The sequence below is a fragment of the Balaenoptera ricei genome, chromosome 14, assembly GCF_028023285.1.
Source record: "Balaenoptera ricei isolate mBalRic1 chromosome 14, mBalRic1.hap2, whole genome shotgun sequence".
Classification (NCBI taxonomy): domain Eukaryota; kingdom Metazoa; phylum Chordata; class Mammalia; order Artiodactyla; family Balaenopteridae; genus Balaenoptera; species Balaenoptera ricei.
This window is the reverse complement of record NC_082652.1, coordinates 52,182,686-52,203,555: the sequence shown is the minus strand read 5'-3', so window position 1 is coordinate 52,203,555 and position 20,870 is coordinate 52,182,686. Positions and strand designations below refer to the sequence as shown.

Genomic DNA, 20,870 nt, shown 5'->3' with positions numbered 1-20,870 from the left:
GACAAGCAAACAGACCCATGAAGAGGCTAGTTGTAACAATCAACAGAAACTAGAAACTAGCGTCACTAACCTAGAAATCTTTTTAAACAACACACTAATGCAAAATGAAGGAGAGAAAAATAAAACCCATAGAGAACTAATGCTGAAATCAGGAAATAAAATGTCAAACAGACAACTGAGGAAAACTCTTACCAAAAAACAACTGTGAAGCAGAAGAAAATGGTAAGTCTAAACTCCAAACAAAATTAAAATACATGAACAAGTATAGAAAATTCAATGAAAGAAAGTGTGAACCAAGGATATAATATCTAGCCAAACTGTCTTTAAAATAAAAGAACTTAGGGAATTCTACACCCATGAACCCTTCCTGAGGAATCTGCTGGAGGATAGATTTCATCAAATCAAATATAGCTTGGGAAACCTTCAGCAAAAAGACTGATGCTGAGCATCATTTTCATACAGACACATACACATGAACATACGTAAATACATACATATAAGACTAAAAGGTGGGAGGAGAGTGGAAGAATGATGTACCAGTTGTTATCTATTATGACAAACTAAAAGGGCATTTGAAAGGGTATAAGTACAGTGTAACTGGTGGGCAGATTTCTTAGATGACCTCCAATGCCACCTACCTGTGTATAATACTTTTGAAAATGGGCAGGACCTGTGAAGATGATGAATGTCATTCTATGGCTTAGGTTACATTATATGACAAAGGCAAAGATTTTTTGGTGTATGTAATTGAAGTACCTAATCAGTTGACTTTGACTTAAAAGCGATATTATCCTAGGTAGGCCTGACCTAATCAGGTGAGCATTCTAAAAGAGGGTATAGAAGTCAGACAGATTTCCTCCTGGCTTTGAAAAACTAAGCTGCCATGTTGTGAGAGATCCTAGGAGAGGGCCAATAGCAAGGAACTGCGAGTGGCTTCTAGGAGCTGAGAGCAACCTCCTAGCTCATGGGCATCAAGAAAACAGGATCCTCAGTCCTACCACTGCTAAGTGTGGTAATTTGTTATGCAGCATAGAAAACTAGTACATATTTTATTACCTGGAAGTGGGTGCTGCTGTAACATATACCTATATGGAAGTGTCTTTGGAACTGGGAAGTGGGTGGAAGCTGGAGGAACTTTCAGGAACTTGATAAAGTCTAAATCACCATGAAAAGACTGTAATAGAAATCTGGACTATAACAATATGGAGAATACTGCTGGTGAGGACTCAGAAGGAAATAACATAATGGCAGAAATAAATCCTACCTTATTAGTAGTTACATTTAATGTAAATAAACTAGATAGTCCCATGAGAAGGCAGAAATTGACATAAGATTTTAGAAAAACAAAAACATGATTCAAATATACCCAGTATACAAGAGACACATTTTGCATTTAAAGACACAAATAGGTTAAAAGTGAAAAGATGGGGGGAAAATATACCATGCAAATAGAACCCAAAGTAGAGCTTGAGTGGCTATACTAATATCAGGCAAAATAATCTTTAAAACAAAGTTCATTATTAGAAACAAAGGAGGACAGTTCATAATGATAATAGGTGTCAATGCTCAGAAAGACAAAACAATTATAATCTATGTGCACCTACAAAGGCCCAAAATACATGAAGCAAAAACTGACAGGCTTGAAAGGAGAAGTAGACAATTCAACAGTAATAGTTTGAGACTTAAACGCCCTACTTATAACAATGGATAAAACACCTAAGCAGAAAGTCAACAAGGAAATAGTAAACTTAAGCAATACTGTAAATCAACTATACCTAACAGACATCCATAGAACACTTTACCCAAAAAGAGTAGAATAATAATTCTTCTCAAGTACACATGGAGTAACCTCAAGAATAAACCATATGTTTGACAAGCTGAAATAAATTTTAAAGGATTGATATCATACAAAGTGTGTTCTCTGATGATAGAACACACCCAAACTGTGGGATAGAGTGAAAACATAAAAACAGAAATCAAACTTCCTCAACCTGATAAAGGGCATCTATGAAAAATCCTCGGCTAACATTATACTCAATGGTGAAAAACTGTATGATTTCCCATTAAAATCAGGAACAAGACAAATATTCATGGGATCCTCAGCACCACACCAGGTTTGACAGTTCACTAGGAGGATCACAGGACTTGGGAGACAGTCATGTTGTGATTTATTACAGCAGAAGCAAAGGGAAAGGTGCATGTGGGGAAATAAGGAAACCAGATGTAAGTTTTCAAGAATCCTCTCTCAGTGAAATCACATGGGACACAGTTGTTCCAGCAACGTGTGACAGCACATCTGGAATGTTGTCTACTAGGGAAGCTTATTTGAGCCCAGAAGTCCAGACCTTTTATTGGAAATCCATCATTCAGACATCCTCTACCTAGTATGTACCAAATTTGAAACTCCTGGCGGAAAGCTTGTGTTCAGCATAAACCATATTGTAACAACAGGTAGGTACAATGAGCCATTCTTTTTTTTTTTTTAAATAAAGTGAGCCATTCTTACCAGGCAATGGTGGGAACCCTCCTGAAATCCAAGTTGCCAGATGCCAGCCAAGAACCAACCTTACAAGCAGGCCTTTCTAAATATTGCAGTCTCAGGCATGCTGTGTTCACTCTTTTTTGCACAATAAGAACTCCCCTCTTACAACTTCTATTCAGCATTTTACTGGAGATTCTAGTCAGAATGATTAGACAAGAAAATGAAATAAAGACATACAATTTGGAAAGAAAGAAGTAAAGAGCTATTTGCAGATAACATGCTCTTGTATATTAAAAAAGTCCTAAGAAATCCACCAAAAAAAGGGAAAAAACCCTACACATTAGCAATGAACAATCCAAAAATAAAATTACAGAAACAATTCAATTTACAATTGGGTCAAAACAGTAAAATACTTAGTAAAAAGTTAAATTAACAGAAGTAAGGAGTAAATGAGCACATTAACAGAAGTGCATGACTTGTACACTGAAAACTACAACACATTATGTAAAGAAATTAAAGAATACCTAAATAAATTGGAAGACATCTCATGTTTATGGTTTGGAAGTCTTAACACTGTTAGAATCCCATACTCCCCAAATTGATCTAAATCTACAATCCCTATGAAAATGTCAGCTGCCTCTTTTGCAGAAATTGACAAATAACCCAGTCCTAAAATTAATATGGAAATGAGGGACACCCAGAATAGCCAAAACAATCTTGGAAAAGAGGAACAAAAGTTAGAGGACTTAAACTTCACTATTTGAAAATTTACTACACTTGGGATAATGAAAATGTTCTGCAGATGAATAGTGGTAATAGTTGCACAACAATGTGAGTGTACTTAACTGTACACTTCAAAATAGTTAATATGGCATATTTTATGTATATTTTACTATGATAAAAAAATTTACTCCAAAGCTACAATAGTCTTCACTGTGGCACTGACATAAAGATAGAAATATAGATCAATGGAATAGGATTGAGACTCCAAAACTAAACTAACACATTTATGGTCCACTGATTTTCAACAAGGATGTCTGTACAACTCAGTGGGGGAAAAACAGTCTTTTCAACAAATTGTTTTGTGACGACTGGATAGCCACATGCAAAAGAATGAAGTTGGACTCCTACCTCAATTCAAATACAAAAATTAACTCAAAATGGATCTTAGATATAAATCTAAGTGCTAAAACATAGGCCTTGGATTCGTTTTTAATGACTTTGGATTAGGCAATAGATTCTTAGATCTGACACCAAAAGTACAAGAAACAAACCAAAAAAGAATAGATAAATTGGACTTCATCAAACTTAAAGATGTTTGTGCTTTTTTTTTTTTTTTTTTTTTTTTTTTTTATTTATGGCTGTGTTGGGTCTTCGTTTCTGTGCGAGGGCTTTCTCTAGTTGTGGCAAGCGGGGGGCCACTCTTCATCGCGGTGCACGGGCCTCTCACTATCGCGGCCTCTCTTGTTGCAGAGCACAGGCTCCAGACGCGCAGGCTCAGTAATTGTGGCTCACGGGCCTAGTTGCTTCGCGGCATGTGGGATCTTCCCAGACCAGGGCTCGAACCCGTGTCCCCTGCATTGGCAGGCAGATTCTCAACCACTGCGCCACCAGGGAAGCCCCGATGTTTGTGCTTTTAAGGATACCGTCAAGAAAGTGAAAAGACATCCACAGAAAAGGAGAAACTTTTTGCAAATCACATATACAATGAGGGACTTTTGGGTGGAATCCATAAAGAACTCATACAACTCAACAACAAAAAGTCAAATAACCCAATTTAAAAGGATCTGAATAGATAAACATTTGTCCAAAGAAGATATACAAAGGCCAATAAGAACATGTAGAGATGGTCATCATTGATCATTAGGGAAATTCAAATCAAAACCACAGTGAAGGGCTTCCCTGATGGCGGTTTCAGTTCTAGCAGGGAATGCTTCTATCCACTCAGAAATTGTGTCTACTAGCACCAAGAGATACCTGAAATTGCCCAGTACTCTCGGCATGACGGTGAAATCAATCTGCTAGTCTTCTCCAGGATATGTCCCTCTGGTCTGAATGGGCCTTATCTGGGGGCCTCTGGAGGGTGTTGTTTTGGGGGTTGTTCATTGTGCAGATGGGGCATGTCTCATCTGACTGATTATACTTTTCATGCCAGGAGTTACCATGAGCTCAACTAACCAATTATATAGGGCTTCCCTCCTGTAGTGAGTCTTTTGATGAGCCTCTCTGATGGCTTGACAAGCTACAGTTTGGGAAAAGAAGTATTGACCATGTTCATTAGCTAGCCACGCATGGCCTCCTAGATCTCTGTTGAAGCCCAATTTTCAGTCTTTGTCTAATTTTGTAGATTTTGTACAGTCTTTGTGTAGATTGGGGAATAATTGGATGGATCTGGCCTTTGAGGTATGAGGGGTAGTTGCCAAGTTACAGGTTCTAGGGCCACCCTTTTGGCAGTTGCATCTGCTTTGTTTCCGTTTATTACCTCTGTATTCCCTTTTCGTGAGGCCTACAATGAATCACTGCCACCCGTTTTGGAAGCTGTACTCCTTCTACGAGCTTCAGTATGCTTAAGCCACGTTTCACCTGTTTATTCCCTGCAGTAAGCATACCTTGTTCCTTCCAGCTAGACCTGTATGTGGGTAGGATGCCATACACATACCCGGGAATCTGTGTAAACATTTAAGATTTTCCCTGTCCCGTGCTCTAGGGCTCAGGTGAGGGCTATCAACTCCACCTTTTGGTGGAAGTCCCGGTGGGGGGACAGGGGTGGGTAGCTTCTCACTTCTATTACTTGGGTGTGGGAGGTTACTGCATGTCCCACCAGCCTTTTCTCCTCTCTCGTAAAACTGCTCCCGTCTGTGAGCCATTCCTCTTTGGTGTTTGGGAGAGGCTTACTTCCTAGGTCGGGGCAACTGGAATAGATTTTGTCTGTGGTTTCTATACAATCATGCTCCAGGGGCCCTGTTTCTGTGGGTAGCAGGGTGGCAGGATTTAGTGTGTGACAGGTTTTTGTGGTAGCCACTGGGTGGTCTAAAGGCATAGCCTGAACTTGAATCAACCTTCCAGGGGATAACTGTTCTGTTCCCTTAGAACTTCCTAAAACCTGAACCTGGTGTGGAGTCAAGCTGAAACGTCAGGTGCAGCCATTTTGCACTAGGAACTCTGGTCTGAGGTGCCAGGTACAAGGCCTCTGCACGCAGTACCCTATTAAGGAAGTGAAACTAGACCAAGGCGAAAGGAAAAAAAAAAGATTAGACTTTACCTTATTATCCAGATTCTATTTTTATTTCCTGGGAATTGTTAATGAGCTTTGCCCATGACACTATGGAAATTTTAGACTCCCAAAAGGATAGCAGATGTTTATTGGTTTAACCAAAGATGGGCAAAACAGCCTTATCAATGTAGAACACATGCAAAGGCCAGATTGCCAGGCACCAGCTACAAGTGAACCCTACAAGCTGGTCCTTCTAAAGATATTAACCTCAGGTTGGCTATGTGCAGTCTACCCTACTCCACCCCCAGCCCTCCAGATGCCTCACCTTCAAGCCCTGGCTTCATGTATTCTCCTTACCCAGTTCTTTGATTTGTGTAATAAACTGTTAACTTGTTCTCTTTGAATAATCGTATGTAGTCTTAAGTTTTCTTTTCTGACTCTAAAGACCTTCAGTGTCATATCTTGGATTCCAAAACCTCTCACACTTTTTTGTCTGGCTCCTTGGCCACAATTTTTAAACCATATAAATGACCACTTCCTCTGACCTGCACACATTCACTTGTCCTGAAAGTGAACTTACAGATGCAAACTGTCTGTGTGTCTCAGGGTTCTTAGTGGCAGACCATAGAGTACATAGCTAGTTTAAGGCTAGAAGTGCACTCTAGCTAGTTAAGGCAGAAAGGGCTTGATTAAGGGGCATCAGCCCATAAAATCATTGGAAGATTAAGCGGAACAGATTCTAAGCTGAGAACCAAACTGAAAAGGGGATGCTAAGTGGGGCGTACCTGCAGCTAGTGTGGTTAGGAAGCTGCAGAATTGAGAAGTTGCTGCTGCTTCTGCCACACGACAAGTCTCAACCCCATGAGATCAAAATACCTTTGCAACTGTGACTGTGAAAAGAGCCAGTCTCCCCATGTGCCCCTCTACCTCACCTGCTCATTCCCTCCTTCCAGGTTTTATGGGAGCCGGTTTCCCTGCAGAAAGCTTGGCCTCCAGAGGGTGCCTAGCTGCAGTGGAATCTGGGAAATGTAGTCTTTAGCCAGCCAGTCTCTAAAATACAGGAAAGCAGACTGGAAGGAGCAGGAGTAGGTGTTACTTAAGCCAATCCGCAGGAATGGCCATGTCGTCCTTCAAGGCCCAGATCAACTGTGCATAGTTTGTGACAGCAGGTCCTCACTGAGTACCTCAGAGATTATTGACTCAGCGACTGTTTTCTCCTAGGCAGTCTGTTCCACTTATTTATTCCTGGGTAATAAACCACCACAAAACAGTGGTTTGAAACAGCAGTTTACTGTCTCTCCCAGTCCTGTGGGTTGACTAGGCCCAGGTGGGACTATTCTCATTTCGAGTCTCTCAAGTGTATGCAATGAGATAGCAGATGGAGCTGGAATTATCTGATGGCTCAACTAGGCTGGAAGTCCAAGATGGCTTCTGCACTCACATGTCTGGCCCCTCCGAGCTCCTCAGCATGGCCTCTCTGTCCAGAAGAGTAGCTTGGATTTAGTATGTGACGGTCCAGAGCAAAAAGAGGAAACGGGAACCTGCCAGTCCTCTTGAAGTCCAAAACTTGCATCGTGTCTCTTCGCCGTATTTTATTGGTCAAGGCAGTCACAGGCTAACCCCTGTTAACGTCTCATCACAGAGGCAGAGAAATAGACTTCACCTTTCATTGGGGAGCTGGTGTGGGCAGGGAGTGAAGGAAGGAAGTGATAGCACCCAACTTTGGAGTAGGCTACCACAGAGAGTTTTCATCTGTGGCATGTCATAGTTACCTAGAGCAGACTGTGCCGTGTCTGAAGACCTTCATATCTTCATTCAGTATTTCATTTCATAGTCTGCCATACAGATTATTCCAGCCAGGCAGCTCACAAATGCTTGTCATTGGTCACAAAGGCAAGAGAGTAGGGATGGCTATATCTAGTCAGATACTACTTCTCATGTGGCATATTAATAAACCAAACACAACTTGTTATTACTGTTGCTTTCTAAACATCCTCATGATGTTTTTGGTTATCTGTGGTATTATGATTTATAATAAACATATTTAGACTCCATCCCTGTTTCAGGCAGAGTTCCTAAAACCCCTCGAATTTCCTAAGTGATAGGAGAAAAGAAAGTGTCTTTTGTTATGTTAATGAGGTGACTTTTGGAAAGTCCTTGGGTAACCTAAAGATGGGGCTGGTTCCCAAGGGAACCAACCAGGATTAGAGGGCTGGAACTTTCACTCCCCCACCTGATTTCCAGGGAGGGGAGAGAGGCTAGAGGTTGAGTCATTTGCCAACGGGCCAGTTATTTAATCAAGCATGCCTATGTAATGAAGCCTCCATAGAAAACCAAAAGGAGAGGGTGCAGAGAGCTTCCAGACTGGTTAGCCAGACTTACTCATGTCACTGTGCCAGGCCCCAAACTCAACGAGGACAGAAGCCCCTTTGTTCAGGACCTTGCCCTATGTACCTTATCTCCCTGTTGATCTATAATATCCTTTATAATAAACCAGCAACCTGGTGAGTAAAGGGGTTTCCTGACTTCTCTAGCAAACCAATCAAACCCAAGGAGGGGATCATAGGAACCCCTGATTTATAGCCAGTCTGTCAGAAGCACAGGTAACACCCTGGACCTGCAATTAGCATCTGAAGTAAGGGCAGTTTTGTGGGACTGAGCTCTTAACCTGTGGGATCTGATGCCTTCTCCTGGTAGATAGCGTCAGGATTGAGTTGAATTGTAGGACACCCAGCTGGTGTCTGAGAATTGCTTGGTGGTGAGGGGAAAACTTCCCCTCATGTTGGAATTAGCTACTAAGGCAACATGGTAGCAAAAGCATTAGGCTTGGTGTCTGAGGCTGTGGTCAGAGATTTACTTCTGTGAGATTATTTAGTATTGCTGAACCTGTTTCCTTATCTTTAAAATAAAGTCACGATGCCTGCTTCACACGATTGTTGAAAGAGTAAATGAGATAACTTATACCAGTTCCCAGAAATAGAGCATTATACAAATGGAATTTATCGTGCGTCCCTCTCTTCTTCATCCCCAGCACCTCCTCCTTATCAGTGCTGAAGTATTGGGTAGCGGAGTCTCTGCAGTGGGTACTTCCTAAGCAACTTGTTATATGAAAGTTCTTAAAGTCAGTATGTTGACCAGTTGTCCTATCCCGGAGGTGTTCAAAGGTTGAAAATGAAATGTTCTCATCTGAACTGTATCACAGCAGTTCTGTCTGAGCCTGTAGCCCCTCCACGTAGGTCTGTTATAAACTGAAGAATGGTGTGTTTGTGTCTGTCTCAGCTTATTGATAGTGATGCTGTTGGCTAGGAATACCTGAGGCACTCACCTCGGTCTGTACTACTTGGATGAGCTCTACAGACATTTCCCTGACTGGAGCTGATATTGTGGCTGGACCAGCCATTGTGGTTTTTATTATGATTGAAGATACACCTCAGCAACAACTGTCAGGGAACTTTGAAAAAAATTTTTTTATTACGCACAGGTCCTGGAGGATACATGGTATGCCCAGGGCCACACAGCCAGGTAGCTGGGAGTGAGCAAGCAGAGCTGGGTCTTTGTCTTTATTAGGGTCCCAGGACTTGGTGTCTAGGGTTTTGTGGGTTCACTCTTTATTGGTGAATTTAAAACATAAGAGCAAGAATTAAGGCATGAGAAGGGAAAAGGTGGGTGACCACTCAAGTGGTCAGTTACCCAGGGCTTTCTAAAAGGGGAACTTCATGGGTGGGGGTGGCCTGGTTCCTTACCTAGTTACTTACTTAGTAGCTGTGTCATACAGCTGGCAATTTGTTTATTCAAGATGGATGTATTTGAAATGGATGCCTCAGCAAAACTTAATGTCAGGCACTTACATTAGCTGTGTGTCTTCTTGCAACCCTAGACACTAGATTGCCCTGTGAGTATAGTCAGATGACATCCCTGTGTAACCAGCTGGTTTGTTGGCAAGGAATTCTATATTCTTCTGTCTCACTGCAGGTGGAGCGGTAGGTTGCTAAGACTGATTAAAGCTAGACTCTGCATTTGCGTAGGATGACTGCTTTAAAGGGCTGTGCCAAGGGCCATGTAGTGACTTCTGCACATGATCTTCATTTCTCAACTAGACCCATACTTGGAGTCAGAGGCTTGGCTCTGTGGCTTTACCTCTCAGGCTCAGTGTCCTTGCTGTAAAATTGAATAATGACATTTATTAGTCACTATCTTGGCTTTGGTGGAGCAGTGCCAAATAGGACCACCCTTGAAGGGACAAGACAGTGTCTTCCATCCTAACCAATCATGGGGATAGCAAGGACTCACCCCAGGTCAAATGGCTTGAAGCTCACAGTGGTTTTCTAACACAGTACCATGCTTCCCAACATATTAGGAAGACACTGAACAGAAGGCAGAAGAAAAATTGTATATATGGTACTTTTTGCTTTTCCAAAGAACCTTCTTTTCTGTTTCCTCTGCTTCGCTTATCAAGGAAAGTATTATTGTAATTCTTGTCTTACTAAATGCAAAGGGAAGTGAGCACTCATGTAAGGTTACACAACTAGTGAATGCATAAAGCAAGACTAGGATAGGTGGAGTCCAGAATTCTTATCTGGTATATTGGACTATTGCTGCATCCCAAGATTTGAGCCTTCAGAAAACTTGAGGGAAACTTTATGATACATAGAAAGGATTGTGGCATAATTATTACCAGGAAGACTACATGGTCTTAGGTTATAGGACCAAGTGCCTTTGAGGGACCAATTGCTTTCCTCACAGGGGTAACAAATGCTCCTCAGAGGGATCTGGTATTCCTAGAGCAGTCTTCAAGAGCTAGTCAACCTCTAGTGTAGAAATATGTGAGAATGGACCAACTGCAGCTCTACAGACTCTCTATTTCCTCTTTCAGAATCATCCCCAGGTGTGACAGAGGTGACCATCATAGAAAAGGCACCTGCTGAACGTCATATGATTTCTTCATGGGAACAAGTAAGTGTTGCCCTGTTGAATCCTCACCTCCCAACAAAGGGAGGTCAACTCAAATGCCCCTGAGAAGGAAAGATTGGACAGGAAACCTATTCTTATCTCAGACCACAGCCACCTTCAAGGTAGAGTTCACCTTTCTCTCTGTTCCTGCTCAGGCCATTTAACACTCCCTTCCATTCCATGCCATCTCCCCAACACAGAGCAGCTCCTCTGAGCCTGTCCTATGCAGGCAGTGGAACGTTTGAAGTTGTATATACAACAAAGCTGAAAATCCAGCGAGGAAAGGAAGAATTAAATGTTAATAAGCATGCGGGGCAGAACGTGGTTAAATGTTGCAGAGAAGTATCAATACTAACCAGATTAATAGCGAATGCTTTCCAACCCTCCTCTGAACTTCCATTCATTCATTTATTCAGTAAACGTTTTAAGCCCCTAAAATGGGCCAGGCATTGTGCTTGATGTTGAGTCCTGGAGATTCAGTGATAATCAAAAAAGAGCACAGTGTCTTACCTCTTGATCCTACTGTCTTAGGCATAGTATAAGTCATCCCAAGTATAATTACAAAGCAGATCAAGTTCTGTGAAAGAGAGGTAAAGGGAGCATTGTGAGGAGGCCTGACCTAGTCTGGAGGTTGAGAAACGTTTTTCCCAAAGAAGTTATGAGAAGTTGTTAACCAGATAGGTGAGATCTGGGAAGAAGGGGCTTTTAGCCTGTGTGAAGTCTTCAAGATAGGAAGGACTACTTTTTTCGAGAGCATAAAGAAGGTCCATGTAGCTAGAGCACAGGAGAACAAGGGAGAGAGGTTGACCAGGACCAGGACATGCAGGGCTTCGTAGATCATCAGGATTTTGTTCTTTATCTTGGGAGAAAAGGGGAGCCACTGAAATGTTTTAAGCAGAGAAGTCAGATTTCTGCCTTGGAAAATCCCTGTGGCTGAGTAGCAGCAAGTGGATTTGACGAGGGAGCAAGAAGTTACCTTGCCATTTAGTGAGTGCTGCTAACACACATCAGATAAGTTATTTCATGGAACCCTCAAGATAATCCCGCAAGATAGGCATTGATACCTCTGTGTTACAGATGAAGGAGCTGAGGGTCAGAGAGGTCAAAGAATTTGTCCTGGGCCACATAGCTACCAAGTGGCAGAGCCTGAATGTGAACTCAGTTGTCTGCCTCTAAGCGCATGCGCTTTCTGCTCTGGCAGACTGCCCCTCCTATAGAGGGCAACACTGTGGCAGCCTTGCCCTAGCCAGCCAAGCAGCCCACAGGTATGTGGACATGTTCAGTCCCTGCCAACAGCGCTCACTCTCCCAGGGCTGAGCCAGTAGCAGCTTCACTGGAATCTCAGTAACTGGTAATCAAGGTTTCTCTCCATGACCTCGGCTCAGCAGCACCTCAACGTTTATCATGGGCTCACTCAACTCCCACTCCCATTTTCACTCACAGCGCATAAGAGGAAATGGAATTCCAGAGCAACATCTATCTGTTAAACTCTTACTGGCTGATCAGTCCTGGTGCAGCTGTGGCTATGTCAGCCTGGCCTGTTGACATTGTTGATTACATCCCTCCTGATCCTTAACAGGCTTAAGTCAGCCCTTTAGGGAGAACAGCCTCGGGACTCTTTTTAAGAATAAGATTCTGAGGTGTTTCTGTCTGTTGAAGAAGAGACTCCTGGCTTAGAAACCCAGTCATAGACCTGGATGGGAGAATGAGAGGACAGGAATGCATTGTCTGGGGTGGAACGCCATTAAGGCTGTGTCATATTATGTCACTTATTTATTGAGATAATTTCTGAGGCATATTCTTCCTGTGTCTTATACCAGATATTCCCCAGAATTCTCTAAGATGACTTCACCCATTTGTTCCAGTTTTACTTATGATATTGTAGCTTATTCATTGGAAGTATGCCTTCCATGTCTGCTTTTCAGGGCTAGAGTCTACATCCGGTGTCATTGGGATCTAATCTGCCTCCTGGACAAGACAACTTTTTTGGGTTCCCATTTAGCTTAGACTGACATTGAGGAGAATACAGTTGTAGAGCTGAGTAAATAGTCATCAGCAGTCTGAAAGAATCAAAGGGCACGCACGAGAAAAAGAGATTTTTAACTAACCGAGATAGCCAATGGAACATTTTCTTCAGACATACTCAGTTGGGGGAAGTTTTGTGAAAGCACCTACAATAATAAGATACATAGATTTGGATATCTCAGACCTAAGTACAGTAAAATATGCCATATCTGAAGTATCAGTACAAACAGTATTAGGATCAGTAACGTAAAAATTCACTTGAGCAGTTGGCATGTCTGAGCTTTATGAAGGGCTATGAGGTGCTTGAAAGCTAACATATGAACACAGACGATAGGAGTTTTGGATGGGTACTTTTATGTTTTTATATAACACTTTTTCTGATTATACTAAACAAAAAAAATGGTGACCATAGAAAATTTGGAAAATACAAAAAATGATTTTTAAAAATGAAAAGTCCTTTAGGATCTTACCACTTAGGAGGTAACCACTGTTAGTGTAATTTTAGCTGTGGGTGGATGGTGGGTAATGGGTAGTGGTCCAGGAAGCCCCCTAAGAGCCCGTGAATGGAAAGTGGTCCATGGACTCCTTGAAATATGTGTTAATTTATGAAGTATGTACATTTTTCTGTGGAAAGATCTTCAGATTCTGAAAGGGGCTCATAACCCCATAAACCTTAAGAACATGTTTTTGTATGTTTTTTTTTTTTACACTCAAACTAGAGGCAATATACTATGTGCCGTTTTGTCGCTTAAGCAAGGGAGAGCAGAAGTTTTGGTCTGAAACTTACCCACCCCACTTCTTCACCCGAGGGTTAACTGAAGAGCACATTTCCACAGGAGCAAGCTAGGCAGGGCTCCTCTGACTCGTGCCTGCTCCCAGAAGTACCTGTACCAGAGGAGCAGGAGGGTCCCAAGGAGCTGGTAAGTCTCTTCTCTAGGGGACTGACCCTTGAGAACTGTGTCCTTGGAGACGGCCCAGCCAGAGCACAGCCATCATGTGGTAAACCTGCTGTCTACAGCTGCATCTATATAGCCAGATAATATTTTTTCCTTCCAAGAAGAGGCCCACTGCCTCTGCCCTGCCCTCTGGGAAGCCCATTGAGATAAGATAATAGTAAGGCTATGGAGGCACTGATGTGAGGAAAACAGCCTAGAGTAGGAGTCTTGTGCCAGCTCAGGCCCTTGGCTAAATATCATAACTTCTCTGTGTCCCCTGTTCATCATCCATAAAATAAGTGGTTTGACATTAGTGTTATTCTTTTTAAATTTTATTGAAGTATAGTTGATTTACAATGTTGTGTTAATTTCTGCTCTACAGCAAAGTGACTCAGTTATACATATGTATTCTTTTCCATTATGGTTTATAACAGGATATTGAATATAGCTCCCTGTGCTGTACAGTAGGACCTTGTTATTTATCCATCCTAGATACACTAGTTTGCATCTGCTAATCCCAAACTCCCAGTCCTTCTCTCCCCCCTTGCCTCCCCCCTTGACAATCTGTTCTCTATGTCTGTGAGGCTGTTTCTGTTTCATAGATATGTTCATTTGTATCATATTTTAGATTCCACATATAAGTGATACCGTATGGTATTTGTCTTTCTTTTTCTGACTGATATGATAATCTCTAGGTCCATCCACATTGCTGCAAATGGCATTATTTCATTATTTATAGCCAAGTAATATTCCATTCTGTGTATGTATGTGTGTGTGTGTCTCTCTCTCTCTCTCTCTCTCTCTCTCTCTCTCTCTCTCTCTCTCTATATATATATATATATATATATATATATAGACACACATACACACCACATCTTCTTTATCCATTCATCTGTCAATGGACATTTAGGTTGTTTCCATGTCTTGGCTATTGTAAATAGTGCTGCTATAAACATACGGGTGCATGTATTTTTTGAATTATATTTTTTTCTGGGTATATGCCCAGAAGTGGGATTGCTGGATCATATGGCAACTCAATTTTTAATTTTTTGAGGAACCTCCATACTGTTTTCCATAATGGCTGCACCAATTTACATTCCCACCAGCAGTGTAAGAGGGTTCTCTTTTCTCCACCCCCTCTCCAACATTTATTATTTGTAGACTTTTTTTTTTTTTTTAATTTTTGGCTGCATTGGGTCTTTGTCGCTGCACGCTGGCTTTCTCTAGTTGTGGCGAGTGGGGGCTTCTCTTCATTGCGGTGCGCGGGCTTCTCATTGAGATGGTTTGTCTTGTTGTGGAGCACGGGCTCTAGGCACGTGGGCTTCAGTAGTTGTGGCACACAGGCTCAGTAGTTGTGGCTCATGGGCTCTAGAGCACAGGCTCAGTAGTTGTGGCGCACGGGCTTAGTTGCTCCGCGGCATGTGGGATCTTCCCAGAACAGGGCTTGAACCCCTGTCCCCTGCATTGGCAGGCAGATTCTTAACCACTGCACCACCAGGGAAGCCCTGGAGACTTTTTGATGATGGCCATTCTGACCAGTGTGAGGTGGTACCTCATTGTAGTTTTGATTTGCATTTCTCTAATAATTAGTGATGTTGAGCAGCTTTTCATGTGCCTATTGGCCATCTGTATGTCTTCTTTGGAGAAATGTCTATTTATGTCTTCTGGCCGTTTTTCGATTGGGTTGTTTGTTTTGTTGTTTTTGAGTTGTATGAGCTGTTTGTATATTTTGGAAATTAAGGCCTGTCAGTCACATTATTTGCAAATATTTTCTCCCAGTCCATAGGTTGCCTTTTCATTCTGTTTATGGTTTCCTTTGCTGTGCAAAAGCTTTTAAGTTTGATTAGGTTCCATTTATTTATTTTTGCTTTTATTTCTATTGTTTTGGGAGACTGACCTAAGAAAACATTGGTACGATTTATGTCAGAGAATGTTTTGCCTATATTCTCTTCTAGGAGTTTTGTGGTGTCATGTCTTATGTTTTTAAGTCTTTAAGCCATTTTGAGTTTATTTTTATGTATGGTGTGAGGGTATGTTCTAAAATCATTGATTTACATGTGGCTGGCTGTCCCACTTTTCCAACACCACTTGCTGAAGAAACTGTCTTTACTCCATTATATATTCTTGCCTCTTTTGTTGAAGATTAATTGTCTGTAGGTGTGTGGGTTTATCTCTGGGCTCTCTATTCTGTTCCATTGATCCATATGTCTGTTTTTGTGCCAGTCCCATGCTTTTTGATTGCTATAGCTTTGTAGTATTGTCTGAAGTCTGGGCGGGTTATGCCTCCTGCTTTGTTCTTTTTCCTTAGGATTGCTTTGGCAATTATGGGTCTTTTACGGTTCTATATAAATTTTAGGATTATTTGTTCCAGTTCTGTGAAAAATGTCATGGGTAATTTGATGGGGATCACATTGAATCTGTAGATTGCTTTGGGTGGTATGGCCATTTTAACAATATTAATTCTTCTAATCCAAGAGCATGGGATATCTTTCCATTTCTTTGAATCATCTTCAATTTCCTTTACTAGTGTTTTGTAGTTCTCAGCATATAAGTTTTTCACCTCCTTGGTGAGGTTTATTCCTTTTTTTTTTTTTGGATGCAATTTTAAAAGGGACTGTTTACATTCCCTTTCTGATATTTCATTGTTAGTGTAAAGAAATGCAACTGATTCCTGTATGTTAATCTTGTATCCTGCTACCTTGCTGAATTTGTTTATCAGTTCCAGTAGTTTTTATGTGGAGTCTTTAGGGTTTTCTATATATAGTATCATGTCATCTGCATATAATGACACTTTTACCTCTTCCCTACCAATCTGAATACCTTTTATTTCTTTTTCTTGTCTGATTGCTGTGGCTAGGACTTCCAATACTATGTTGAAGAGAAGTGGTGAGAGTCAGCATCCTTGTCTTATTCCAGAATTTAGCAGGAAAGCTTTCGGCTTTTCACCATTGAGTATTATATTGGCTGTGGGTTTGTCGTAAATAGCTTTTACAGTAAGTCCCCTACATATGAACGAGTTCCATTCCAAGAGCGAATTCATAAGTCCAATTTGTTCATAAGTTCAACAAAGTTAGCCTAGGTACCCAACTAACACAATCAGCTATATAGTACTGTACTATAACAGGTTTATAATACTTTTCACACAAATAATACATACATAAAAAACAAACACAAAAAATAAAGAAAACATTTTTAATCTTACAGTACCTTGAAAAGTAAAGTAGTACAGTACAACAGCTGGCATACAGGGCTGGCATCGAGTGAACAGGCAAGAAGAGTTACTGACTGGAGGAGGAAAAGGAGGTGGGAGATGGTAGAGCTGAAGGATCATCAGCAATAGGAGATGAGGGCAAGCTGCAAATTCACTCACACCTGATGTTGATGGCATAGGTTCTGGCTTTTTGCTGGATTCAATTCTATCCACCTTCTTGAAAAAATGATCCAGTGATGTCTGGATAGTACCTCTTTTTTTCTCATCATAGATGGCCCAGTAGCACTGGATTGCATTCTGAATGGCTGCTGCAGCCTTCGTGTACCATTCTGTGTTCGGGTCCCTTGCCTCAAAAACTAACAGTGCCTCCTCAAATAGAACTAATTTATGTGATTGGACATGCAAATGCATGTTTGCATCTTTGAAAGTTCGCAACTTGAAGGTTTGTATGTCGGGGACTTACTGTATTATGTTGAAATATGTTCTCTACCCACTTTGGTAAGAGTTTTTATCATAAATGGATGTTGAATTTTATCAAATGCTTTTTCTTCATCTATTGAGATGATCATGTGGTTTTTGTCTTTTGTTATGTGGTGTATCATGTGGTTCAACACACGCAAATCACATTGATTGATTTGTGTTTGCTGGAACCATCCTTGCGACCCTGGGATGGATCCAATTTGGTTGTGGTGTATGATCTTTTTTATGTGTTGTTGGATTGGGTTTGCTGATATTTTGTTGATAATTTTTGCATCTATATTCATCAAAGATATTGGCCTGTAATTTTCTTTTTTTGTAGTGTCTTTGTCTGGTTTTGATATCAGGGTCATGGTGACTTCCTAGAATGTCTTCGGGAGTGTTCCTGCCTCTTCAATCTTTTGGAAGAATTTGAGAAGGATCAGTATAAGTTCTTCCTTGTATGTTTGGTAGAATTTGCCTGTGAAGCCATCTGGCCCTGGACTTTTGTAGGGAGGTTTTGTTTTTTTTTTTATTACAGATTCTATTTCACTTCTAATCATCAGTCTGTTCAAGTTATCTATTTCTTCTTGATTCAGTTTTGGTGGGCTGTATGTTTCTAGACAGTTGTCCATTTCTTCTAGGTTGTCGAATTTGTTGACGTATAATTGTTCATATAATTGATATATAATTGTTTGCTTATAGTTTTTTGTATTTCTGAGGTATCAGTAGTGATTTCTCCTCCTTCATTTCTTATTTTGTTTATTTGAGTCTTCTCTCTTTTCTTCTTGGTGAGCCTGGCCAGAGATATGTCAATTTTGTTTGCCCTTTCGGAGAACCAGCTCTTGGTTTTTATTGAGTTTTTTTTCTATTGTTTTTTAATCTCTATTTATTTCCTCTCTGAACTTTATTAGCTCCTTCCTTCTGCTGACTTTAGGTTTTGTTTTGTTCTTCTTTTTCTAATTCTTTTAGGTGTGGGTTAGGTTGTTTATTTGAGACTTTTCTTGTTTCTTAAAGGCCTGTGTTGCTATGAAATTCACTCTAAGAACTGCTTTTGCTGCGCCCCATAGATTTTGTATAGTTGTGTTTTCATTGTCATTTGCCTCAAGGTAGTTTTTAATTTCTTCTTTAAATTAATCATTGACCCATTGGTTTTTAAATAGCATGTTGTTTAGTCTCCATGTAATTGTTTTTTTTTTCTCATTTCTTTTTCTGTGTTGATTTCTAGTTTCATGCTGTTGTGGTCAGAAAAGATGCTTGAAATAGTTTCTATACTCTTAAATTTGTTGAGGTTTGTTTTGTGCCCTAGTGTGTGGTCAGTCCTAGAGAATGTTCCTTGTGCACTTGAAAAGAATGTGTATTCTGCTTTTTTTTGGATATAATGTCCTGAAAATATCAATTAAGTCTAACTGTGCTATTGTATCATTTAAGATCTCTGTTACCTTGTTGATTTTCTGTCTCAAAGGTCTGTCCATTGATGTGAGTGTATTCCCATCAATTTCTCGCTTTATGTCTGTTAGTAATTTTTTATGTATTTGGGTGTTCCTATATTGGGTGTATATATGTTGACAAGTATAATATCCTCTCCTTGTATTGATCCTTTTATAATTATATACTGTCCTACTTTATCTTTCCTTATAGCCTTTGTTCTAAAGTCTATTTTGTCTGATGTGAGTAGTGCAACCCTGCTTTCTTGTCATTTGTTTGCGTGAAATATCTTTTTCTACCCCCTCACTTCAATTTTTGTGTGTCCTTTGTCCTAAAGTGGGTCTCTTGTAGGCAGAATAATGTAGGCTCTTGTTTTTTTTTATCCAATATACCACTCTGTGTCTTTTGACTGGAGCATTTAGTCTATTGACATTTAAGGTAATTATTGATAGATACGTATTTATTGCCATTTTAAACTTTATTTTCCCTTTGCTTTTATATTTCTTCTTTGTCCCTTTCTTTTTGTTTTTCCTTTTGTGTGTGGTTTCATGAATTTCTTTTGTATTATACTCATGTTCTCTTTTTTTTTGGTTTTTTTTAATCCATTGCATGTTTTTGCTTTGTGATTACCCTGTTTTCAAGTATGTTAACCACTTCCTATATCTACTTGCCTTATTTTTTTTAATCTATTTAAATTAATTATTTATTCATTTATTTTGGCTGCGTTGGGTCTTCGTTGCTGCACACGGGCTTCCTCTAGTTGTGGCAAGGGGGGTACTCTTCATCGAGGTGCGCAGGCTTCTCATTGCGGTGGTTTCTCTTGTTGTGGAGCACGAGCTCTAGGCGTGTGGGCTCAGTAGTTGTGGCTCGCAGGCTCAGTAGTTGTGGCTCATGGGCTCTAGAGCGCAGGCTCAGTAGTTGTGGCAAGTGGGCTTAGTTGCTCTATGGTATGTGGGATCTTCCTGGACCAGGGATCAAAACCATGTCCCCTGCATTGGCAGGTGGATTCTTAACCACTGCACCACCAGGGAAGTCCCTCTACCTGCCTTAGACTGTAGTCATATAGGCTCAAACACATTCTAGGAAAAAAAAAAAAAAATCTACATTTTATTACTCTTCTCCCCCACATTTTATGATTTTGATCCTCTTTTACATCTTCATTTTAATTCTTTTGCTGTTCATTGTGGTTATCACTTTCACAGAAGTTTTTTGATTTTTTGTTTTAATCAGTGTACTGGGTTATTTAAGTGATTTACTCTTTCCTGTAGATTCTTACTTATTTTCTATTTAGAGAAGACCTTTCAATATTTCCTTTAGGGTAGGTTTAGCATTGCTGTATTCTTTTACTTTTGCTTGTCTTTATCTCTCCTTCTATTCTAAATGATAATCTTGCTGGGTAGAGCATCCTAGGTTGCAGGTTTTTCCTGTTCAGGACTTTGAATATATCTTGCTACTCCCTTCTGGCCTGCAACCTTTCTGTAGAGAAATCAGCTGATAGCCTTATGGGGGTTCCCTTGAAATTAACTTTTTGTTTTCCTCTTGCTGCCTTTAGAATCCTCTCTATCTTTAACTTTTGTCATTTTTATTATAATATGTCTTGGTGTAGGTCTGTTTGCGTTTACCTTTTGTGGGACTGTCTGTGCTTCCTTTACCTGGATATCTGTTTCCTTCTTTAGGCTTGGGAAGTTTTCAGCCATAATTCTTCAAATACATTTTCAATCCCCTTTTCTCTTTCTTATCCTCTGGGATCCCTATTATTTGTAGATTGGCATGCTTTATATTATCCCATAGGTGTCTTATATTGCTTTCATTTTTTTTCATTTAGTTTTCTGTCTGCTGTTCTAATTGGGTGATTTCCATTATTCTATCTTCCAAATCACTTATTCATTCTTCCACATTATTCATTCTGCTATTCATTACCTTTAGCTCAGCTTTCATCTTGGCAAATGAATTTTCTAATTTTTCTTGGCTCCTCCTTATAGTTTCTACAGTAGTTCCTTTTTATAGTAATCTGCATTTCTATCAATAGTCCTTCTTAATTCCTTCAGTATTTTTATTATCTCCTTTTTGAACTCAGTGTCTATTAGACTGAAGAGGTCTGTTTCATTGTTTGTTCTTTCAGGGGAATTCTCTTGATCTTTTAATTGGGAGTGGTTCTTCTGCTTCATT

General features: G+C 40.4%; 1 protein-coding gene across 1 annotated transcript in view; it reads left to right on the top strand.

Moving 5' to 3' along the window:
- The window catches only part of TPGS2 (tubulin polyglutamylase complex subunit 2), a 63,612-nt gene that overhangs the window by 2,780 nt on the left and 39,962 nt on the right, over positions 1-20,870 (top strand). Inside the window, exon 2 of the mRNA XM_059895655.1 lies at positions 10,570-10,649. Within this exon, the coding sequence (XP_059751638.1) occupies positions 10,570-10,649 (80 nt within the window). The remainder of the gene's footprint in view (positions 1-10,569; positions 10,650-20,870) is intronic.